At 36.3% G+C, this 25,908-nt stretch overlaps 4 protein-coding genes and 1 pseudogene across 4 annotated transcripts in view; 3 read left to right on the forward strand and 2 right to left on the reverse strand.

The window, feature by feature from the left end:
- LOC130546276 (GTPase IMAP family member 8-like) overlaps positions 1–25,908 on the reverse strand; it is a 37,658-nt gene continuing 11,750 nt past the window's right edge. The window contains exons 4-10 of the mRNA XM_057321456.1: positions 2,365–2,416; positions 2,207–2,268; positions 1,437–1,992; positions 1,269–1,342; positions 1,143–1,178; positions 910–1,023; positions 1–837 (exon numbers count right to left, since the gene is read on the reverse strand). Of these exons, the coding sequence (XP_057177439.1) occupies positions 188–837; positions 910–1,023; positions 1,143–1,178; positions 1,269–1,342; positions 1,437–1,992; positions 2,207–2,216 (1,440 nt within the window). The 5' untranslated portion in view covers positions 2,217–2,268; positions 2,365–2,416 and the 3' untranslated portion in view covers positions 1–187. The remainder of the gene's footprint in view (positions 838–909; positions 1,024–1,142; positions 1,179–1,268; positions 1,343–1,436; positions 1,993–2,206; positions 2,269–2,364; positions 2,417–25,908) is intronic.
- LOC130546280 (trace amine-associated receptor 13c-like) lies at positions 7,641–8,636 on the forward strand. The gene has a single exon (XM_057321459.1). The coding sequence runs from the start codon at positions 7,641–7,643 to the stop codon at positions 8,634–8,636; it is 996 nt and encodes a 331-aa protein (XP_057177442.1).
- Positions 14,136–15,107, forward strand: LOC130545744 (trace amine-associated receptor 13c-like). Its single transcript, XM_057320462.1, has one exon. The coding sequence runs from the start codon at positions 14,136–14,138 to the stop codon at positions 15,105–15,107; it is 972 nt and encodes a 323-aa protein (XP_057176445.1).
- On the reverse strand, positions 19,054–19,992 carry LOC130545745 (trace amine-associated receptor 8a-like). The gene has a single exon (XM_057320463.1). It carries the CDS (start codon positions 19,990–19,992, stop codon positions 19,054–19,056), a length of 939 nt encoding a protein of 312 aa, XP_057176446.1.
- LOC130546278 (trace amine-associated receptor 13c-like) lies at positions 24,743–25,818 on the forward strand (annotated as a pseudogene).

Consider the following 25,908-nt stretch of genomic DNA (forward strand, 5'->3'; position numbering starts at 1 on the left):
TCATCCTTCATTTTCTTTTTGACATTTTTTAAAAGGTTTAACTTTTAAATGAATGACCACATAGTACCCATAAAAATATTTAATTGAAATTCACAATATTGACATGATAAACGATATTAAGGTTTTAATTTGATTTCATTTTCAAATTAAATTTGATTTATAATTTAGTTTTTCAAATTTAGTTAGTTTACATGATTGTGCAATCTTTCTTCATGGATTCCTTTTGGGGGTGAGGTCCACAAATGTCAGTACATCCATTTTGTCTCTTCATTTCCGAAACCATCTCTAGCAGTGTCTGAATCTGTCCATCCTTGCGATCATTGTTGTTAAACGCAAGACATCTGGACCCACAGATCTGGGTCAGCTCCTGCAGGTGGGGATTAGTATTTCTAATGTAGTTTGATAACGTTTTTTTTTCTCCTAGTTTCTCTTTGCCAGTAAACAGAATGACGATTTCTCTCACAGTATCCTCACCAAACACTTTCCGTATATTGTGAACTATCATTCTCTCTCCATCTGTGAAACGGCCGAGCTCCATGACCAGTACATATGCATCAGGCCCAGGCTGAGAGAGCTCTAGACACCTTTTTATGTGTTTCTGCTGGTCTCTTAGGCCTTCATAAAAAAAATCTGGAGTGTCTATGACCCTGATCTTTTTTCCACAAACGGTTTCCTCTGCCACCTGACACACCTGCGTTACTGGCACAGAACTGGCACGAGATTCAAAATGTCTCTTTCTCAGGATGGTGTTTCCTGTAGCGCTCTTCCCACTTCCTGTCTGGCCCAGCAGCACAATGGTCATGGTGTCTGTCTTAGTGGTAGCAGCTTGGTCTCTTCCTAAATTATAAAATTAAAATGACCAAATGCTATAGAATAGAATAGAATAGAATAGAATAGAGATTAGTATACCATCTGTCTTATGGCCCGGGATGCTGGGATAAGCTGCAGCCCCTACAGAGGTCAAGCGGGCTTGGAGAGTGGGTCCAATGTGTCTAACATTGAATGATCTACTCCGCCGCTGCCCTGCAGGAGTTTAAAAAATGGTCAATAACACATGACATGACACATGACACACAACACAACACAACACAACACAACACAACAACATGCAGTACAATATAAGGTAATGTAGAATAGAATACCACTTGTCCTGGGTCTTTCCTGCCTATGGCCGGGCCCTGCAGAGGAAAAGCGGGTTTTGGAGATTTTATGACTTTATGTAAATTTGTTATTAAAATGATTGATAACAATATTATGATGTATATTACCTGATACGTTCTCTTGTATCATTGCTTCCCGTGGTTGTAAAATCTCATTCTGTGCATATGTGGGCCTGTGTGATCTGCAATTAAAGAGAAAATTAATCAAGATCTCAGATATAGAGCTTCATTTTGAGAAGAAACCGCATCTGATTACATTTAAATGTTTCCTCTTACCTTTCGTACTTGTTTATTTGCATCTCAGGCACAATTTTCCAGTATTTCATCAGTCGTTTCATGAAGTCATTTGACTCCATATTTGTGTTAAAATCAAATGCTTTTCTCTGGCATTGATGGACAATGCGTTGCAGGTAACGATCTGTTTCATCATCTGGCTTTGCTGATCTCTTATTTGTATCGCTGAACAGAAGTACTATCATGTTTTCCGACATTTTCTTTCCAAACCTATGCTGAAAATCTGTAAATAATTCCAAATCCCTCCGAGTAACGTAGTCAGGGTGCAGGACAAATACTATACACGGGTGCTCAGAGGATGTATTTGAACATTTCTCAATCTTTTGAAATGACTGAAAATGCTGTTTCTGGATATTAATAACAGTAACCACGCAGTCTTGCAACTCCAGGGATATTTCTTGATATAAGGACCGTTCTGGACGGAAATGGTCCAACTGAATTATTTTATTTCCCACCAAACACTTACACTTGTCGTCTGTCCCAAGCAGAAGAATTGTGACATTGTCTTTTTTACAAAACTCGGCTATGCTTCCATGCCCTGTAATGAAGCCCACAAAAATAGGAAAATATTATTTCTATAGGTATATACAGTATATACTTCAGACTGCTGTTGTGAGCTACAATCACTTTCAGCTCAACTTGAAAAAATGGTCAGTGAGCCTTGAAACGCACTCAGCTTTGTTCTACTTATTCTTCACAATTGAACTTCGTCTATGTACATTTAGAACACCATAAACACTCACAAAACTTACCTTGTGCCATACTGAAATCAATGTGTACTCAGAGGAGCTCAGTGACGAGTGCAGTAAATCGTCTGCAGTAGATGAAAGTAAAAGTATGTTTGTGTATTGTATACTGAATGGGTGGAACACATACATGCAGTCACGGTATGTCTTGGAACATACACTACCGTTCAAAGGTTAAGGGTCACTCGGTTGAAATGATCTTGAAAACCTTTTGATCTGAAAGGCATGATGTTTGATTCAATTCATGTATTTTAGTGTTTTTCACAATTTTGCATGTACAGTAAATACATCACCTAAAGTATATACATTAGTACAGATAGTAGTGACAAAAGTGAAAACAGGAAAGAATCATATAGAATATGATGCACATTTACTAAATTAACCTGAGACGATGTCTAAATGTTTGAAATTGTGTGTAGAATTATAGCGGAATTATAGTGGCTACTTATGGTTGGCCAATTTTAGCATAGTTTTGATCTATTTACATTTTTCTTTTGTCACAATTTAATTCCCATGTAGTTTTGTGTCATTCCATGCTTTTGTATTGCATTTTTTATGGTTATGCTCAAAAACATCATTCACTTGAACTGTTTTTTATTTCGATCAGTTTCATAACTTTATTGTTCCTATCTGTGTACAAATATCCACATCTTTGTCCATTTGAGCTCATACATAAGCATGTTTTATTTATTTGTGCTGATCAAGGTCACAGCATGTAATTTCAACATGCGCCCAGTAGGTGGCGACGCCTGCCTTACAAGATGTAGATTAGAACAAAATCTTGTCTTCTAGGCCAAATTAAATGACTCAAAAGTCTCGTTTGACGCATACTTTATTAGAACTACTTTTTAACTATTTTTAACAAACCTTTTTTTGAGTGGGCATAATTGCTTCGTGCTAATTTTGTCATTGGTAATCGATTACTTTGGTCACGCGCTGGGTTTGAGTTTCTTGTGCGCGAGAACAACGATGGGAGAAAGTCGCCTCAGCGTTTGGTAAATTGATAATCTCCAATTTTACGGTACACAAAATCATTTGAGCAACGTTTCTGCAGTCAGAGATGGCCTGTATTTTTATTTAAGTGTTTCAAGAATGTTGTTTAGCGAATATTGGCCATTGATGTCGAGTTTTTTTTAAACCTTATGCATGTGTAACGGTTAGCCTTAAAATAAGGTTTGGCTGTCACGAGCTCCATGGACAGGTACAGACATGTACCTCAAGTTTATAATTTGTGGTATTTTGTGTACAGTTATTTTGAAATAATTTATAATCTTACCATATATACTTTTATTTGATTAAAAAACGTTTTTCTAAAGTGATTTAATAGGCAGTAAAGAGGGTAATATATAAATGTTCTAAATACTGAAATATAGAAGTACTGTTGTTAGTGTATAGATAACAATAATGTGGAAATATAGTATATTAATAGGAAGTAGCCTACATGCTCTGTGGATGTAAATCTCAATTCTTGCATTGCCTTGATGTCTTTGTTGAGGAAATTTTGATTTTGTTTCTGATTTATTCATCTTCTTTTCTTTTTAGGGTGCAACAGAAGTCTCTGCATACGATCTAATACTCATGTCGGCTGTTTCTCACAAAACCCCACAGATCTTCAGAGAGTGACACACTCTGCTTCACAGGCCAAAGAAACAAGTAAGGGCAGTTTTATACACGTTAAATTAACATTGGAGAAAGTGTTTGTTTGAGTCCCTTCAGAAAACAAACAGATGATTAGCAGATCATAACCTTGAAGCAAAATATTGATTGATTTAAACGTCAAACTACACCAACATGTATGCCAAGAGTTTAAAGAAAAAAAGGAGTCAAAGTTCAGTGGTTCTCAAGTGTTTTGTGAGCAATCAGCACGTCTATCACGCCACTTTATTTACCTGACGAAATATAGCACCAAAGTCACCAGAGACGCTATTAGCCCTTGTCACAACAACTGTTTTGCCATTGACAATAATCTCCCATTAAACATGCTGTTGAAGCATAACAATCAAAGGTGTGAAATAAACAGACTCGGCCTGATGCGTCGATTGTGGATCCATTCATTCCTAGGGATGGGTGTCGTTAAGATTTTATCGATACCGACATCGATACTGCTTATCGATACTGGTACTTATCAATACTGTTATCGATACTACGCTCTATAATTTGATGCAAAAATCAAGATGTTAAAAATTTTAAGTTTCTTTATTACAGCTGAGCTTTAGAACGGCAGTTTACAAAAATACTTCTGAGCAAACAGAAAATGCCACATAACAAAATGTGTGTGTGTTCCTTAGAATACCACTTACGGCTCTTAGCATGTGCATGGAGCACATCATAATGTAATTCAACATATTTACTTTACATCACTGTGGTTATTTGGCTGGTAGACCGTATTTCTTTTTTCCTTTCTGGTTTTAGGTCTACATAAATTTAAGTACTATTAGTATAATTAAGTAATATTTTTTTAATTATATGTACTATTTTTTTATAATTTTACTAGCACATTTACTTCAATTTACTAAAGTAAGTAAATATACTCCGTTATAACTTGTTCTCAAATAAAGGACTTTTATTTTGACGGGTTTCCGCAAAGGGGTGTTTGACGGAAGCTTCCTCGTTGAGAAACGCGGACGCTGAAAGCTCCACAAGCGCAACCATCCCACTCTTTCACTCATAAACACGCAAAACAAGCAGACTACAAATACATCGCAGAAATCATATGACCCTAGATATCACACATACGTCGAGCAAACTTCAGCCATTCAGACATCATTCAGGGATGGAAAATGACAGGCAGCAGCCTCTAATTCGCCGTTTAACACCCGAATACACAGAGATAAAACAACGCAAGTATCGATAACAGTATCGTTTGTCATGAAGCTTATCGATACTCTGGTATTGACCCAATTATTTACCGGTCCAAAAAAGTACCGGTTCTCGGTACCCATCCCTATTCATTCCCCTCGGGAGTGTTACTTACATTACCCCAGAATGCTTGGAACTTGTGTAAAACTGTAAAATATACAAAACTGCCACTTATTTGAGGAAATTATCTCATGAAAGAAAAGACATAGGTAAAGATCATTTTGTTATACATGTAGGCATTTATGTGCAAGTAACAGCTTTTTAAGCTATTAATTGGATTAGTAAAATGCAAAAACAGTCATTCACTAAGTTAAATTTAACTCAGTTAAATTTTACTTAAATATATTAGGTAGCAAAGTAAACTATATGCGAACTTACTGAATCTACTCAGTAAAATTGAGGTAACAGTTTGCACTCAATTAGATTGAGTAGAATTGATTCTATATTTTGAAGTAAAGAGCACCTAAATTCATCAGCTATGAGTCATGACACAGTAAAAGAAATCAGATAAAGTCTACCCCAATATTCTCAATATTAATTACTTTTAAAAATGTAGTAATATTAGTTTATATAACCGACAACAGTTAATCTACTTGTTATGAATCATAAAAATGGAATAATTAAACAATAAATATGACTTATTCAGAGAAGCTTGAATTTATGGTCAGAAACAGATCGCATCAATTGTTTTTATTGACCAAATAACAAAACTTCTATAAAACCCCTTTTTGACAATTAACACAAGATTCATTTGATGTCACCATAAATAATATAGAATCAAATCTACTCAATCTAATTGAGTGCAAATTGTTACCTCAATTTTATAGTTTACTTTGCTACCTAATATATTTAAGTAAAATTTAACTGATTTGCATGGGTAGTATTTACTAACCCTCAAGAATCATTTTTTTCAAATCTAATCCCCTCCCCGGGAAACCGCCCCAAAATGTCTACATGTTGAAACAAACCACTGTATTCATTTGGTCGATGGCCAGGTAATGCCTGGTTCTGTAGTCTCAGTTATCAGTTTTTTAATGTTATCTCAGCCATCTGGTATTTGGCATCAGTGTCTGTTGAATGGGTGAGAATAACGCTAAAGTTTGACTTTGTGTCAAAGTCATGGTTAATGATGGGCCTTATTACTAGTCTAGAGCGTCTCCGCAACACTGCTGTGTTAAGTGGAATGTTGATCAGAAACCTTGTAGTAGGAAACCATGGAACGTGGTTCTGGTACGTGTTTTGACCGTGTGTGGTGTGTAATTTCAATTTCCAGTGTATTTAGTAGGGATGCACAATATATTATTGGCCATATGGGTATCAGCCGATAAATGGACATTTTTAATGTAATCGGTATCGGCCCAATAATAAAATCAGGTCAATGTATTTAAGCCGATAAATTATGAATAAATTCCTCTGATTGAAGCACATCAGGTGCACGCTGCTCACAGTTAAAATACAATACAGTTCTGTCATGCTCAATCACTTACATTTACATTTATGCATTTGGCAGATACTTTTATCCAAAGCGACTTACATTGCATGATACTGTACATTTGTATTTGAGCATGTGCAATCCCTGGGATCGAACCCATGACCTTGGCGTTGCTGGCACCATGCTCTAACCACTGAGCTACAGGAAAGTTTTCTGATTGCTGTCTGAAAGACCTGTTAGTCTTGCGGCTATTGAGAACACTTCTGGGTTGCACTGGAAGAACATGTATCATTTGTTTTATTAAACAAACTCTTTGACTAGTGTAATGTAGGCTTGGTACATGATTTTCGTAAAGAAGAACTAAATGTTACATTGTTTTTTGCAGTCAACGTTGTAAAACAAAAGCAGTTGTCTACGTTTTACCTTTTGTTCCAGGCTCAGAACATGTTTTGTTATTAATATTTAGATACTGTGTATATCGGCCAATATATCGGTTATCAGCTTCTAACATTAAAGAATTAACAGGTAACGCAATATAAAGTTATCGATATGGGACACAATTTACATATCGATGCATCCCTAATATTAATGGTAATAATTAAGGACTCCTAAAAATATATATATAGGCTGATTTCCAGGGAGTCATTAATTCCATTAATATTTAATTAGTGCCAGTGGATCTAAATAACTAAAAAACACGTTTCTGCTTGTGTTCAATTGCATTGAAGTAAATAGCTCTTGAGTGGAAAATAGAGCTGTGAGGTGAAGCGATTGTATTTAATACTAAATGTCTTTTTAGGAAAAGCTAAATCAGACCTTCCACAATGTGTCAGTCTAGAGTAGACTTTATAATGTGCAAATTGTAAAATAAGCTGCATGTGTGGTGATCCTCGTTGGATTCAGTTACTTATTATTGTATAGTTCAGATTTACCAGGTCTATGAATAATTAACTAGTGGGTGGGCTGAACGCTGAATAATGATGTCTTGCGTTGAATAGGGTGGTCGCTGTGATTTCCGTAGGTATAAAACCGAGTCATGTCAGTGATAAGAACCAGGAGGCCAGACCAACTAGCATCCTTAAAGAGAAAGGTTTGCAGATGACGCACACTTTGATGAAGTGCATTCTTCAAATCTGATCCACCGTGGAAATGTCTAACTTGGGAGCGGCACATGCGAACAACGAAGCAATCCTTTACTGCTTTCCAAACAATAATTTGTCATGTACCAAAAATTTTAAACCTGACGCCGAGTACATTTTTGTGTACATTTTCATTTCGGTGACAACTGTGTTCACCGTGTTTCTGAACCTGCTGGTGATCATCTCCATCTCTCACTTCAAGCAACTTCACACTCCGACCAACCTGATCATTCTCTCTCTGGCTATTGCTGATCTGATTGTGGGACTGATTCTCATGCCCGTACAGGGCATCAAACTGATTGAGCCGTGCTGGTACTTTGGAGAAGTATTTTGCGCAATATTTCCTCTTATTTTCTATGTGGTTATAACAGCATCTCTTGGCAATTTGATTTTTATATCCGTGGATCGTTACATTGCTGTGAATGACCCTTTGCGATACCCAATGAGGGTCACTACCAACAGAGCTGTTCTTTCTATTATTGTGAACTGGTTATTTTCCTCTGTATATTGTTTTATTATCTTGTATGAGTCTTTGATCTCGCCAGAGAAAAACCACACGTGTGTTGGAGAATGTATACTTTATATTAAGTTGGGATATATAATAACAGATGTCTTAGTTACGTTAGTGACACCTTGTTGTGTTATCATTTCTTTATACATGAAAATCTGCTTTGTGGCAAAACATCAGGCTGAGAATTTAAACATGATCTTAGAAAAAAAGGTCAGATCAGAAAAAAAGGCTGCCAAATCTTTAGGTGTTGTTGTTATGGTTTATATTCTGTGTTGGATACCGTACTATATAGCTGCTCTTACTCTTGGGCAAGACACGGGTGATTCTCTTGTTATTAATATAATGTATTGGGTGAATTGCATGAATTCCTGCATGAACCCACTTATCTATGCTATGTTTTATCGATGGTTTAGAATATCAGCAAAATATATTGTGACTCTGAAAATATTGGAACCGTCATCAGCATATTTCAATCTGTTCCCAGAAGAGAAATGATCGACCTCAATGTAAGCCCATCTGTCTCCAAATGGAGTAGGATTCTTGTATTAAGCACTTTGTATATACACCTGTGTATATAAACCTATTGACTCTCTTATGACCAGATATCGTCACTACGAAGCATCTGTATTTGTTAGTAATATAGACTCCATTAACAGAACTTTAACAGAACTATATTAAAAATAAAGTTTCCTTTGCTGGTGAAGGAAAGAAGACGTAAATGTAACACTTGTAATGTTAGAATTACAAGAATAATGTGAAAAATATAGATTTTTAAATGAAGCATAGATGGTCTGATCTTTCGTTCTTGATGAATTTCTGTGTATTTTCTTTTCTTACCATCAATTGTAAGGATCTGGTGTCAAAATGCCGAAGCATTTTGTATGGTCTGTCAATGTTTTTAACTTAAGTAAAAAAATAAAAATCTGTCAAAAAGAAAGGTTTTGTTTGAATGTATTAACAGCATAGTGATTCCTACAAGAATAATTGAGTGGGATTTCTTTCTTTTATTGCTTGTGTTATTGAATGTCATCATAGAATCTGATTATTTTTGTAGAATGTTTGTGAATCAAAAAGATGTCCCAGGTGAGAAAAAGTGCACTTCCATAATGTACTTAAAGTGTTTTATTTTCACACACTAATGTGGTACTTAATATACTAAAAAATAATCTTTAGTATTTCTTAAAATAATCTTAAATCCATAAGTGCTATTTTGAGACACCATGAAAATGAACTAAAATATGCTTTTAACATACTATCTCTGTATTTATTTGTTGTACTCGAAATAAACTTGAACACACTATTATATGAAAGATGGGTTCAAGTGGTAACTGAATAAATTTTTAAATACAGAGATAGTATGTTAAAAGTATATTTTAGTTCATTTTCATGGTGTCTCAAAATAGCACAGTTGAGTACACTTAGATGGACTGAAAATTATCTTAAGAAGTACTAAAGATTCATTTTTAGTATATTAAGTACCACATAAGTGTGTAAAAATAGAGCACTTTAAGTACATTATGGTGTCAGGGTTCTGGTAGACGGAGAGCACACCATTATCGGGGTTGAGAATTGCTTTGAAGACAACAAGACTGAACCGTGAAGAACAAAAAGGTGCAAACTTAAATAGAGTCCTGATGATGTGATGCAGGTGTGGACTAATCAAAAATGGTGGATGTGTGGTGCATGCTGGGAAATTGAGTTCAAAACTCCGGGGAGAGGGAACGGGTGAAGCGAGCTGGCGGTGACGACATGGGGGGCGTGGCCGGTGGTGCTGAAACCGTTACATATGGAAGTGCACTTTTTTCACCTGGGACATTAGTATGGGCACTGGGGCCCTCGACTTTGTTTGAATCATTTTAAGCAAAGATCGAATAACAATCAAAACAATAGTGAAATTTAGCTTAGGCAGAAAAGTCTCCAGACTCCAGACATTACCTTGGAAACAAAAGACCAACCCATAACAAAAGGTTAAAGGGACCGTGCACCCAAAAAATGAAAATTCTGTCATCATTAACTAGCCCTCAGATTGTTCCAAATCTGTGTCATTTTTTTGTTCTGCTAAACTCAAAGGAAGATATTTGTAAGAATGTCAGTAACCAAACAGATCTCATCCCCATTGACTCCCATAGTATTTATTTTCCCCAATATGGCAGTAAATGGGGGCTGAGATCTGTTTGGTTACTGACATTCTTACTTTGTGTTTAGCAGAAAAAAGAAATGATACATGTTTGGAACAACCTGAGGGTGAGTAAATGATGACAGAATTTTCATTTTGTGTGAACTATCCGTTGAATGTTGTTGTCAGGCTATAGCAATGTTTGCATATACTATAGGAAAATATAAAGAAGTATTAATACATCAAATTAAATAGTTATATAATATACAACGAATGGTGGTGTTCTAGTGACGCACAGAACAGAATTATCTTTCACAATAGCCATATTAATAAAAATGTGTCTGTTATAAGGGAAGCGCAATTGTGTTTCTGTATAATGTCACTGTGTGGAGAATGTCTGTTCTGGAAATTGTTGATGAAATATATTATTATTAAATTGAGTAATTCCCTTCAAAAGCTACAAAAGAACATGTTTTCTAGGAGACAAAATAATAACAATTGACATCAGTTATCATTTTCAGAGGTGTCCTGACTCATTTTTGTGATCCCTTCTTGAGCATAAGGGAACGTTTGTATACCTTTTGTGATACTTTTGTATAATTATGTTGAAATTCTCCTTAGTGTAAAATGATGGATCTCAACAACATCACACAGTCACTGTTGGACAGGAGTCAAAAATAAAGATGCTGGAAAAACAAAGATTGTGCAAGACCTGAAGGCCAGTGGACTATTCAATGGCTCGGGTCAAACAAGAAATTCTTCCATCACAAAACAAAAAACAGTCACTTATTGTCCAGGTAAAAAGACAAAATATTGGTAATTGAGTGTGTGTAAAGTTATGTTGATAAATTCACACATTATATCTATTGTATAGTATCTATAGCTTTTATGTTATGTAAATGTGAAAAAAAAACTTGCCCATGGCAGTACTAAATCAAAAACAAAGCTTGAATTCCATTTTCTTAAATTATCAATATTTTCCAGATTCCGCAAGGTGTATGTAAACTGCTGGCCATAACTCTATATACAGTAAATTGTATGTCCAACAACATTTATTGGAGATATGTTACATTTACATCACACTTCTGCATTTAGCAAAGCTATACGTTTTTTATCAGTTTGTGTGTTCCATAGGAATCGAACCCACGACCCTTTTGCGCTGCCAACGCAATGCTCTTCCACTGAGCCACAGGAACACATTGTTAATTATGCAGAAATGTGTGATTTGCATACCATAAATCATCATGTTTAGTTATTAAATATATAACTTGAGAAATCTACAGTTCAAATTCAAACCTCAAACGTCAGTTTGACATTTTTAACACTGGCGATTTTGCTGTGTATGAATGTAGACACATGAAAACAGGTTTCTTTTATAAGCTGATTTTTGATATATATCTGTTTATTTTGTGCATGTAAGTGCACTCGATGACACTATACACACACAGTAAAATCGCCAGTGTTAAAAAAGGTCAAATTAACACGCACAGTGTATATATAATCCACACGAGTGCACTGGCGATTTTGCTGTGCACCACACCTCTGTTGGACCTCTTGGAACTTAATACCACTGATGAATAGGATCAACAGATGAAAATGTACCCGCTGAACAGATATTATTATTTATTTATTCATTTCACTGAGAGCAATCTAAATTAGATTTTGCCATCTGCTTCAGCCTGGCAAACCATGTTTGGATTATAACGGTTCATTAGCAACATGATGCAGCGAATTCTAATTCTTGATGTATTAGCTTATGCATTTGTTTATCTGCTCTAAAGTGAATTGCTAAATGGTGAGATAGTATCGAAGCAAAACTTTGATCTCAGTGAAAGTATTGCATATAAAATAGGCTTTTCAAACCATACAAGCCTCGAAGAAAGAAAGGTCACACGATTGATCACACATGCAGTAAAGGTCTTTGTGCATTTGACCTCTTGTTCATTTACTCCTGCTGACAGCGCAAGACAGAAATGAACCATCTGAGAAATGAATTACAGTAAACCCAAGAAAGCAAATGATGTTTATGCTTTATTTAGAACAGGTGCAGGGCCCGAGGGTCCTGTTAACACCTGTGCTGCATGCAAAGAGGATCTTCCACTAAAGCATCATTAAAAGTGTGAAACAAACACATACATTACAGACTGATGCAATAGTCGCTCTTCACACATGTCCTGCGCGTTCATGTAAGAGATCTTGCGTTATTATCTAAGCAAATTAAATCGAATCGAATCACTTTATTTTTACATTAAAATTAAATAATGTGTTGTCAAAGTTGAAAAGCGCTTTTTGTTAATACTTTTTATTGGGTGGATATTTGCAAAACCCAGTGACAAACATAAAGGGTTACTAATAATAATGAATTATGGAAAGAAAGAAAAATCACTAAATATGGCGATACAAAGCTTCAGAAGGACAGCACCGATATGTGTGCTATGGCAGATAATTACTTTTTTAATTGTCATTCATAATTCCTATAGGGGTTTGATGTATGTCCAAAGCAATAAAGCACACAGAGCAATTATTTAGGTATACACTATATAGAGACAGAGCGCATTTAGGCCACGCCCACACCGGAGGGGAAACCAGTGCCACTCTCTCCATTGACTTTCTGTTGCGGGAAGCTGCCTCCTCGTCATGTCTGACTTCTAACAAAAAACAGAACAATGTCTAAAAGCTGCTGTGTGACAAGGTGTACAAGCTAGAAAACCCAGAACTAAGTTAAACATGTTTATTAGAAGGGCAGTAAACATTTTGTCACTGGCAAGTCAAATATCCAAAGGTCAGTTCAGGGCTCCAGACATTTCGTGACCATTCGCATGTTTTTGAGACAGCGCGGGCGTTTTTGGCTCGTTTACTGTACACCTTGTCACACAGCAGTTTTAAGCATTGTTCTGTTTTTTGTTATAAGTCAGAAATGACAGGGAGGCAGCTTAGTAGAAGGTGTTCTAGAAATAACACGAGCTGCAGAATTCTGATTATTAGCTTATATAGAAAGCTAATAGCAGCTTATCGCGTTGCTCAGGAGCAAATTACCCTCCTCCAGCTCGGGACTCGACTTCTGTTATTCCTTTTCATAAGTCTCCACTACATTTGAATTATTTGTTACACTTTCTTCTTTAAAGGAACAATACGGGGTTTTTAGGATGATCTATTGACAGAAATGCAATATAATATACAAAACTATTTCTTCAGAGGTGTATAAAGACCTTACGTAATGAAGCGTTATGTTTGTAATACCTGTTTATATCTACATACAGAGCGGCCCTACAGACATTGAATTCGCCGCCATGTTTTGTACAGCAGCCCTAAACGGACAAACAACTCTACAACGCGCGTTTCCTCAGAACTGAATCATACCACCAATCTAAACTGTATGCTAATTGTCAAATCATGTTTTGACGGTAGTGCACTAGACAGAAATGAATAAAGTAGTCAAACTTGTTTATTAGAAGGGGGCGTCCCAGTACTTTTGTCCATATAGTGCACATTTGTTTAATTTGGTTATTTATACACTTAACTCAATATCAGCATGGTAGTGATCCAGCTGGTATACGGCCATAACAAACCACAGCTCATGAGATAATGTTTTTTATTCTTGCGTTTGAGTGGGCAGCACTCACTGGCACTGTGTGCAGTTTACTAATTCTATTTGATTTATTATCATTATTTGTAGTTCATAGCAGGCTTACACACGTTACGCCTTGTAATATCGTAATGTCACTCAATTCTCTGAATATTCAGTAGTGGGTGGGTTCAAGTCTGTATCTGCAATTTCAGTGGAAATTAAATATGAGTCGAATGTTAAGAACATCGTACTGCAGCTTACACGAGCACAGAGCAACTAAGACAGTCCACATGTGAGGACATGAGAGATTATGAAGAGCATCATGGAGAATGACAGCCAAGGAATCCGCTTTTGCTTTCCAAACAACAATTTGTCATGTATCAGAGAATACAGACCTGAAACGGAGTCTGTCATTTTGTACACGTTCATTTTTTTAGCGTCAGTCTTCACCGTGTTTCTGAACCTGCTGGTGATCATCTCCATCTCTCACTTCAAGAAGCTTCACACTCCGACCAACCTGCTCATTCTCTCTCTGGCTGCGGCCGACATGCTCGTGGGACTCATTGTGATTCCACTGATGGGCATCAGATATATTGAGACATGCTGGTACTTTGGAGAGACGTTTTGTTCATTATTTTTATTAATTAGTTTAATTGTTGTTTCAGCATCTCTTGGTAATTTAGTTTTTATTTCTGTCGATCGTTACATTGCTGTGACTGATCCATTGAGATACACAGTAAGAGTCACGACTAATAAAGCTGTTTATTTCATTATTATCAACTGGATATGTTCAGTCCTATATTCGTTATCGTTTTATGAAGCTTTACCACAGGATGGGTGTCATGGGGACTGTGCAATTTATTTTACGATGAAACATGTTGTCATGGACCTCATTGTTACTTTAATCGCCCCTTGTGTTGTAATCATGTCTTTATATGTGAAAATCTTTTGTGTTGCAAAACATCAGGCCAGAGTTGTGAGTACTAACGCATGCATCAGTAGGTCACAAAGAAAGGCAGCCAAAACATTGGGGATTGTGGTAGTGGTTTACTTTCTGTGTTGGATCCCGTACTACATGGTAATACTTATTGAAGGAGACGAGTCAACTGTATCAGTTGAATTTAATGTAACATGTTGGGTTGTTTACATGAATTCCTGTATGAATCCCCTTATTTATGCTCTGTTTTATAGATGGTTTAGATTATCAGCCAAACACATACTGACTCTACAAATACTTCAACCGTCATCACAATACTTCAATCTATTCCCAGAGGGTCAATGATACAAAGAATGTTTTTGTATATAGTGATTATATAATTTAAGTTTTTTGTATTATACAGTATATTGTGAATAATTATATATTAGAAATTGGTATATTATTATTTACTTGGATTTTCATGTCAAAGCAGGATTGAATCTACGAACTGATGGCCAGTATCTTAAATTTCTTTATTTTTTTCTAAATGTGAACTCAAATTATTGCAGCAGTTATTGTTCTTATGCATTTCCAATGAGGTCCTTGACTCCTTACATAAAGCAGCAAAGATTTTTGGTGTTTATTGTGGCTTTTATCTATTTTGTCTATTGGTCACTCTTGTCTGCATTGTAATAAGTTCTGTTTAAATCTGTACATTTGCTTTTGTTGAAATCAAATGCAAATATATAATTGATGAAATGTATGGTGCTTAGTTGTTCTTTCCCCCCCCAAAAAAAATATATACAGTAGGGCTGTCAACGTTAACACGTTACATTTTCTTTTAATGAACGCGTTAAAAAAATGTAACGCCTTTAATGCAACATCCGTTTTTTCTGTCATCGTTGTCTAGCGTTACATTATATAATCACGCTCTTATTCATATAAAGGCCTTTAAACTATTTAGATGCATCCAGTATAGATTGACAGCTTCTGGCTGTGGAATACGGCTCAACTTGTGTACACATGGGCCAAAGGCTGCGTCAGAATCTGTCAGACAGCACAGCACCAGAATTAACTTCTCTTTCATGCTTGAATGAACAAAAACACACAAGATTACGGCAGAAAGCACATTTTATCTAGTATTTTTGCAAGCACAGTCTTCAAGGAGTTAAATAAAGTCTTAAATGATTGCAAATAGTGAAAATAGGAAGCGCATTAGACCTGCTGCTGTGACTCCTGTCACTAATGCTAATGAAAGAACAAAAGAAAAGTCAATGTGATTTTGTAGCTTTAACGAGGATTCTTCTGTATTTCATGTATTTAGCAGTAAAGACTGTAAAGTGTTGTTTCTAAATGTGTTGTTTCTACATTAATTTGGAGATAAAATGTGAAATTATTAGAATGTAAAAGTATATTTAAAAACATAAATGCTGTGTGTGATTAGTTAGTTAATTTTTTTAATCGATTGACAGCACTAAAATAAACATGATAAACAAAATAAGTGTATGTGTATTAATTTCACTACACGTGTGCGATTAATCGCGCCTATTTGTGCGCTCATGGGCGTGCTGGTCTGAAAACATGTTCAGGCGCATTGTTGGCGCGTTGCTATTTTGAAGCAACTGAAGTAGACTGCGCCACTGACCAACTGAAACCGGGTCTACAGTCAATGGCGCAATATTTTTTCTGTTATTTAAAGAGCGCGTTTTATGCGCTTATGTAACGCGCATACACTCTGCTTATTACACACAGAGGGACGCACAGCAGCTCACAAACATGCCAAATATTACAAATGAATGAATTAAATTGTAAAAGATTATTGTTGCATACATAACCTTTAAAATCTGTCTTGTCCTGTAGATGATCCGTTTTTCCGCGTGCAAATTCCGCCATGTAAATATCGAATTCGCCATCAGCCATAATTTATGTTGATAGTAATGTTAATAATATAATTTTGTGATTCACTTATGCGGTACAGAACTGTGGTCAACCTTGTTGTTTTAATATGTGCTTTATAAAAAATAGGAATTGAATAACTATACGATCTCATTGGGATTGCTTTCAAAGTGATTTTCCAGCTGATCAAGGATAAGACATTGTCTGGCAGTGGGACTGTGATTATAAGTTTATACCAAGTGTGTTTGCTACGGTGGGTAACATGGGAGAATATACTGTATGCACTCCAATAATGTTTGTGTTAGACCACAAGAAACTTCCATCACAACAATCAATCACAACAATTTTTAAAACAATTATAATAACTACAGTATACCACTTTTTCTATAGGCTACTGTCACAGTAACGTGCAAATAAAGTGGGACAGTGCTGTTACATTGCGTGACTATTCTGGATACTTCACCCGAAAATGAAAATTCTGTCATTATTTCCTAAGATTATTCCAAACCTGTATAAATGTGAATTGATAAAAGACAATACAGCACCCAGCATAAGGTTAAACAATATTAAAAGTAAGGACAAAACGCATCAAATATTGTTTATTTTTAAATCCCTGTTGAAGTCACATTTATTGGATCAAGTTGCGACATGCTAATAATCTGACGTCTTGCTGTGATTTTACTATTTAATTGTGCTTTAATTCTTAACTTTTTGGAAATAATTCTTAAATTATTATTCTACTGTAAGAATCTGCTTCTATGTGTTTAGTTTTTGTTTTATTTGCAATGTACAGCACTTTGGTCAACCTGCGGCTGTATTGAAATGTGCTTTAGAAATAAAATAAACAAAAAAACAAACAAACAAATAATAACAATAAAAGTGATATATATAAAATGAATGAATAAAAGTTTTACCAGGCTCGGTCTCAAATCTAATTATGAAATAACAAGCATCAAAGTTTGAGTTCCAAAATTAATTTTACTATTATTAATAGAACGTCAGTAACCAAACAGATCTCATCCCCATTGACTCGCATAGTATATTTTCCCCACTATGGCAGTAAATGGGGGATGAGATCTGTTTGGTTACTGACATTCTTACAAATATCTTCCTTTGTGTTTAGCAGAACAAAGTCATGTATGCAGGATTGGAACAATCTGAGGGTGAGTAATAGTGTTTCCCCTATAGGTTAACGGCTTGGGGAGATGTGGTGCGGTCTCTACTATATTTGCGGCGGGGGTCCGGACAATACTTAATATATAAATAAATAATATTTAATCAAGTGAGCCCAGTAGTATATGCATATAAAAAGTTAACATCTAATGTTTTTCAGGCCATTTATTTAATATTCTGATACCCTGCGAAACATAGAAAGGCCTGGTAACTGAGAAAATGTGTTAGGCTCTGGTGCTAAAGCGAAGTCCTAGTGGCCTGTTATAGAAAATAAAATGAACTTGACCTTTACTCAAGTAAATGATGTACAAAATTTTCATTTTTAGGTGAACTATCCCTGTAAAACAGTTAAATTTTGGGGGGAATCAAAATACTTGTTGGTTCCAAATATAAAAAATATGGGGATATATAAAAAGCAACAGACCTGCCATCAACAATTCATCTTTACAATCAGATCCATAAATAGGAAATAAAACTATAATTTCTTTATATTAGATGAAAAACAGTGCCAGGCATCAATAGTAAGTGCACTGTAAAAAAAAATCCCGTAAAAAAACAGATAAAGTACTGGCAGAAAATTACCAGTACATTTTCCTTTATTTTACGGACATTTCCATTAATGCTAAAATGCAAATGAATGCAGTGCAAAATGTAAAATACAGGTAAAACAACTGTAAAAATGAACACGGAAAATTCCTTCATATTAATACAGTATATTGTGCCCTATTTTTACGGCTTTTTTTTAGAGTGTGGTTTAGCCTTGTTAAGATATGCTGTTTTACATTCACATGACTCTATTTTCAGGAGGTTGTGGATCCAATATTTTTCACACATACTGTATGTGGTGTGAACCAATTTTGTATTATAACTTTTTTTAGCAGATGTAAAACCAGCAAGCAGCATTTTCTTTTGTTTAAGCTTATATCCAAAACCGTTTTATTTTCTTAATATCAAAACGATCTTTACAGAGGACGTTGAATAAAATGTTTGTTAATATTTGATTGAAAACAACGTGTGCACCAACTAATATAGTGTACAAAATGGAAATGTTTTATTCCATTATTTAGTAACCCCAGATTTTTCATTTTTAACTGTGTCATCACCAAATCTATAATGTTTTGTCATTTTACTTTGTTCATGTTTAATAGAACAGAATGACACTTTTATAGACTTTTTCATTTGTCGGGTGCACAGGTGGTCACTGGTCAATTGGCTCTGCAAACACGCTCAAATAATTAGATGACTATTTCAGAATTTTCAAAGACAAAATGTGTTTAGCTGATATTCTAAACCATCGGTAAAAGAGTGCATAGATGATGGGATTCATGCAGGAGTTCATGTACATTATCCAGGACATAATGTTTATTACAGTCGATTCATTTGAGTCATATCCCGGGACAAGAGAGGCTATGTAATACGGTATCCAACACAGAAGATAAACTGTTATCACAATCCCTAGCGTCTTTGCTGCCTTTTTTTCTGACCTGCTGGCATTTGTGGCTGAGTTTATGAGCTGAGCTTGATGTTTTGCTATACAAAAGATCTTGGCATACAAAGATATGATGACAGAGCAAGGCGCCACCAAAGAGACAATGAGGTCTGTGACAACATATTGAAATTTCACAGTGACGATACAGTCTCCATAACACACGCTTTGATTGTCAGAATAAAAGATCGTGTCATTTAACATAATTACAGAATAAACGGTTGAACATAGCCAGTTTATGATGATACAAAAAACTGCTTTGTTGGTTGTGACCCTCGTGGAATATCGCAAAGGGTCTTTTATCGCAATATAACGATCTATGGATATAAACACTAAATTACCAAGAGATGCTGAAACAACCGTGTAAAGAATAAATGGAAATAATGAACAAAACGTCTCTCCAAAGTACCAGCATGTCTCAATATATCTGATGCCCATCAGTGGAATCACAATGAGTCCCACGAGCATGTCGGCCACAGCCAGAGAGAGAATGAGCAGGTTGGTCGGAGTGTGAAGCTTCTTGAAGTGAGAGATGGAGATGATCACCAGCAGGTTCAGAAACACGGTGAAGAGTGATGCTATAAAAATAAAAAGGTACAATATGACGTACTCCGCTCCAGGTTTGACTTCTTTGATGCACGACAAATTGTTGTTTGAAAAGCAGTATTGAACGCTTCGGTTGCCTTCATTGAACATTGTGTCTTTGCTGATGCTGAAGGTAGTTCGTTTGGTTCCTGATGTTCAGCGCTGATTGGCCTTATTTATACTGAATGAACCACATTAATCCCACCCAAATGTTAAATATTCATAAGCATGCAATGCTGAATGTATTGTGAATTCTCTTTCGTATTCAACGTCAGACAGCTTTGTCACATTCGGCGCACTCAGCATCCATAGCAACTGGTTTAGAAAGGCAGTGAAACACATCTTAACTCCTAAAATATTCAGGCCAGCATCCTCTCTTGTTAATATTCTTGCAGATCATCATCCATAAGATGTCAGTCCAGTACAGTTTTTTTGTTTGTCATTTGTTAACCGTTCAAGCAAACAGAGCTAATGTTAGCAAATAAATACATCTGAATGCTGATCTAACTTATAGCAATTACTTAGTTTATTGAGTCCTTCTTACATCTTTCTTTCTTACAGTGTCTTATCTGCATCTTTGTATTGGTATTATTTAGTCAACAATTAAAAGCATGACCAAACCCATCGTTCATCTGTCACTGTAAAAGACATGATTATTGGTCTTATAGAAAGTGATTTATGAAATAAAATATCATTTAAAATATCACTTTAAACCCCTGTGATAAACTGGCCACCTGTGCAAGGTGTGTCCGTGGTTTCTTAACTTATTGGCCAGGGGTGCGTTTCCCAAAAGCATCGTTAGCCAACAATGGTCGCAAGTTCCGTCGTTCCAGCATAGTTCAACGATTTAAGTGTTTCCCAAAACCATCGTTTCAACGATCAATCACAAACAGCATCGCAAAGTTGCGTGGTTGGAACTACAGGTCTAGAGCTGTGGTTAGAAGCATCGTTCCTTACTATTGTGACAACTAGGACTTACATGCATCAAGCTTTTTATCAACGTAAGCAAGCAACATGCAGTGCATTCCATATCTATCACTTGAAATATATACAAATTTAATTGGACATCTTTAAGTTTGTCAAGGAAATAAAGCGCTGTTTTTTAAAAGTGCGCATGCGCTAAGACCCTGGGGAATCCCTGGGCGGAATGACGTAGGAGGATAAATGAATATATAAATATCGTGAAATAAAACAACAGATAACAAAAATAGGATAACAAAAGTAGTCCTTAAATGCAATGTATGTTATTTACAGCAAGAATTTGACATTAATTCGATCTGAAGGTATTTATTAGTAGACGTCATTACTCCTCCAGCTGTGTGGCGTCATCAACTAGATTGCTGAACCAACTTGGTTCAAACAATTGATCTCCGACAGAGTTACTACGGTTTCGGGAAACAGTCGTAACTACATCGTTAATTTCCCCAACGATGCATCAACTATGGTGGTTAACCAGCCAGTTATGTCGTTGTTCGGGAAACGCACCCCTGGCTAGTGGATAATAATATTTATATTTCATTTATTTTTATTTGATTTATTTTATAATAATTGTATTAAATAAACAATTTGTTGAATGGGTTGTCGTATTTAAGTTTACCCAAGTAACGGTTCTTCTACTGGTAACCCAAAATAATACTGGCTTTTTAACTCGCTAGCTTGTTACTTCTTTAGCTTGTTATCAGAAATAATCTGCGGATATGTACCGGAAGTTAAAGGGATGGTTCACCCAAAAATAGAAATTCTGTCATTCTTTACTCGCCCTTTTGTTATTTCAAACCTCTATGACTTTCTTTCTTCCGCACAACACAAAAGAAGATATTTTGAAAAATGTTGTTAACTGGACCCTATTCACTTGCATTGGTTTTGTGTCCACACAATGGGGTCCCGGTGCTGTTCGGTTACCAACTTTTCTTTTGTGTTCTGCAGAAGATTGGTTTGAAAAGACAAAAGCAGGAGTAAATGATGACAGAATTTTCATTTTTGCGTGAACTATCACTTTAAATTTGGGCCACAAAAGCGTGCATGCGCAGTAATGTTTCTTTATGTTGTTGCTGGTAAAGCTTACTTATAAGAAGAATATACTGTATACCTTATGAAATACTGTACATATACCTTATGCAACAATTTTGTATATACAAATGGTAAACTTAAAAAAGGCATTATATATGTATTAATGCAGCAGCATGTAAAGATAATAGAGGTTCTCTGACTTCAGTATTCTTGAATCTTGCCATTTGCTACTTAATTTTGCCAACAAAATCACCAAAAGTTTAGTCTGGCTATTATTTTTTTCACACAAACTTTATAGTCACATTTGAATACTTTTGTCTATGGCTTATTTTACCAGAGTAAAATGTCAATTAAGCACAAATCTTGTACCATTTACTTAGTTTTATTGTTTCACTCTCTTGTCTTTGTGTGAATGTTTTGGTAGATCACAGATGTACTCTCTTAAATCATCTGAACTAAGCAACAATTTATCTAAACTGATCGGTTAACAAATATTTAACTACGGGCAATGAGCATGAATAAACTAATCAGATGTCAAACAGATGTGTGTCTGTGTGTTAGCCCTTAATGCTCACAGACATTAAACAGGACTATAGCATACAAAAGTGCCGATGCGAAGCAGCCTCATCTTTGTCTTTCACTTTATCTGACCTTGGAAAAGGTTAATAGCAAGATAACTTATTGAATTACATCATCAAAATAAAGTGTAATGTCAGTGACCGCAGAGAGAAGCTATTGCACCAGTGTGTTTATTTCACACCTATAATGAATGGCATGAATCTAGATCAGCGGGCGAACACCTCTGCAGAAAAACTGCACATAACATGGCAAACACAACAATTATAATTGGTCCTCAGAGATCTAACACGATTCAAGTTGTCAAACATCAGTAAGAGTAAACAAACCTATGATGAAGATAGATGTCAGTGTGTGCGCAGTGGCGTAGCAAGTTAGGTCCGGGCCCATATGCAAGAACTTTAAACGGGCCCCCTCCGTCTGTTCGCGACTGCGTTGCACATTACTGGACATCGGTTGTTTACTCAGGTTTGTAACTTAAATGTTGACGCGTGTAAATCGCGCTCAAATAGTAACGGCAGACCCCAAGGGTACGCAAACTCCCAAGTGCCAGAAAGAGGGGAAAAGCGGGGTTTAACCAAAACACTGGTTAAAAGCCAGTGTTTTGCACGCAACATCATTTTTCTTTATTTTATGCATTTGACAGGCGCTTTTATCCAAAGCGACTTATATTGCATTATACTATACATGTGCTTACAAATGAGGTAAACAATAGAAGCAATTGGAACAACATAAGGACAACAAAAAGCATAAGTGCAGTAAAACTGGTCTCATACGGCCTACTACAATATACAAAGCTACGTTTTTTTTTAACACCTGTTAGCCATTTTCAGAAATGTTCTTCATTTTGTTGAAAACAAACGCCTGTATGATATGATTTGTGATGTGAAAATGTAGTTCGGCAAAAGTCAGATTCGATCTTGCATTCATATGAAACGTCAGAACTAATTGTCACACATCTTACTCGCTACGCCGCTGAAGCTGCTGGCGAAATGTAGTCGTTTTACACTCTTAATTTATTTCTGGGGAGGACCCACTCACATCTGCCTATGGGTAGACCAGATCTGAGATCAGTCATCTAGTAATTTCCTACATTATTAGGCGGCCATGTATAAAACTGGGATGCTGGCCCCCAATCCTCCGGGCCCATGTGCACCTGCATACCCAGACGCTACGCCACTGTGTGTCAAATCTACACATGTGATTTCTGTGAAAGAGGCTCGACCTGTCAGTGACATCAAATGACTTATAGGACAGTGGAGGCAGACAGGAACATGAGGGTAAGAGACGGGGTGTTGAATCGGGAAATGACCTGGGTCAGACTCGAATCCGGGTCCCCGTGAGCCAACAGCTCATGCATATGTGTCTGGAGCGCTAACCACCGGGATACCGCTCTGACACATCTTTCCAAGAGTTTGTTTTTCATCCATTTTATTTAAGGAAGCAGCCATTTGCACTAAGTGTACTCGCTGTAAATAGACACTCTGATTATTTAATCCGTTTCATTTTATTATATCCTCGCTGTCCTTCTGAAACTTCGGATGTCCAAATTCAGTTTTTTTAGGAAATGGAAAAAACACTTAACATTTTAAATGATTAAATACAACGTTTACGAGGTGGTATATAAATACAATTTTGCTTGCTTTTTAGTTTTTCTAACATTACGCCCGTCTAATATACGGTTTGTCTTCTGCGTGCTGCCAAAACAGACCTGACCTATACGAGGCTTTACGAGACCCATAAAGGTGTCCTGGGGTATCAGCTATAACCCGCTGGGCCAGAAGGGATTGTTTGCTCGCACAGTACAATCAACCACATTCACTTCACTTGTTACATGGTCTTCATTTCTAGGCTGATCAATGTATACACATTTTTTTCTAATAATTTCTTGAAAAATGTAGTTAATATCGGATAATATGGAGCTATATGAGGATAAGGCCCTGTTCTCTTTTTCCGGTTCATCTTTCACTCTATGAAATGTATCTTCACTTAAGCATCATAGAAAAGCCCATAATCATATTTGTGGTTGCTTATATACATGGCCGTGTGAGTTAAAAAAACACGTTTCAAAAGCTACCTGATAAACCCAAGTAATTATAACTGAAATATATCCAGGTCTAAGATTCTGTCGTCATATCACATATTTTTAATTGTAGGTTGAACTATAAAGCACAGTTTTATTAGTTCAAGCTATTAAAAGAAAACAATGATGTAATGATGCATCATTACGGTGGGAGGTGAATGGGTTGATCGGTCTGATTCAGACTCTGTATAAATGTAAGGACAGTAAAGAGATCGGATCAAACTCCTAACAGGAGGACGACACTCATGGCCTATGAGACAGAAGATGATGAGACTCAATACTGCTTTCCTGCTGTTAACTCGTCGTGCATCAAGACAAAACGCTCCACACATGAATCCAATGTCATGTATGTGTTTTTTTCACTGCTGTCTGTATGGACCGTGTTTCTGAACCTGCTGGTGATCATCTCCATCTCTCACTTCAAGAAGCTTCACACTCCAACCAACCTGCTCATTCTCTCTCTGGCTGTGGCCGACATGCTCGTGGGACTCATTGTGATTCCCATCGAGGCCATCAAACTGATCGAGACGTGCTGGTACTTTGGAGACAGTTTCTGTGGACTGTTTATATTTTTACTCGGACTGTTTCTCTCGGCATCTCTTAGTAATTTAATTTTTATCGCTTTTGATCGTTTCATGGCCGTTATTTACCCTTTACTGTACACACAGAGAATAACTATGACTAAAAGTTTGGTGGCCATTTTTCTCACCTGGTTTTGCTCATCATCTTACATCACCGTCATTGTAGTTGGTAATGGATATTTCGACAGCGATGCTTTACGCCGATCTGGTGTGTGTTACGGAGAGTGTACCTTTATTTTTAGTTTCGGTTGGAGAGTCACTGATTTCTTTGTTACTTTTCTGGTTCCTTGTGCCATGATCATCATTTTGTATTTGAAAATCTTCTACGTGGCACAACGGCAAGTGAAAGCGATCAACTCTCTGGTGAACAGACAAAAAGATGTGACGCAGGGCTCAACGAGGAGGAAATCCGATGGCAAAGCTGCTCTTACATTAGGAATCATTGTGGCAATTCATCTTCTGTGTTATGTACCAATCTATATTTTTGCTCTCACAGGAAGCACAATCCTTTCTGCCACCACTGCAAATTTTCTGACATGGACTATGTATGTTAGCTCAGCTGTAAATCCTCTTGTCTATGCTTTCTTTTACTCCTGGTTTAGAAAGGCCCTTAAACACATATTAACTCTTAAACTATTTCGCCCTGCATCCACTCTGGTGGACGTTTTTACAGATTATCATTCATAAAGTCTGTGTGTGGGTAATTAAACATAGCTTTTTAATGTGGGTTTTTTGCAATGGAAATCTAGGTGACACAAAACATCTATTTACTTTGTT

This window comes from Triplophysa rosa, linkage group LG22 (genome assembly GCF_024868665.1).
Source record: "Triplophysa rosa linkage group LG22, Trosa_1v2, whole genome shotgun sequence".
NCBI classification, from domain to species: domain Eukaryota; kingdom Metazoa; phylum Chordata; class Actinopteri; order Cypriniformes; family Nemacheilidae; genus Triplophysa; species Triplophysa rosa.

Coding starts and splice junctions, on each gene's coding strand:
- LOC130546280 (XM_057321459.1), top strand. CDS start 7,641: ATGTCTAACTTGGGAGCGGCACATGCGAACAACGAAGCAATCCTTTAC.
- LOC130545745 (XM_057320463.1), bottom strand. CDS start 19,992: ATGTTCAATGAAGGCAACCGAAGCGTTCAATACTGCTTTTCAAACAAC.
- LOC130545744 (XM_057320462.1), top strand. CDS start 14,136: ATGAAGAGCATCATGGAGAATGACAGCCAAGGAATCCGCTTTTGCTTT.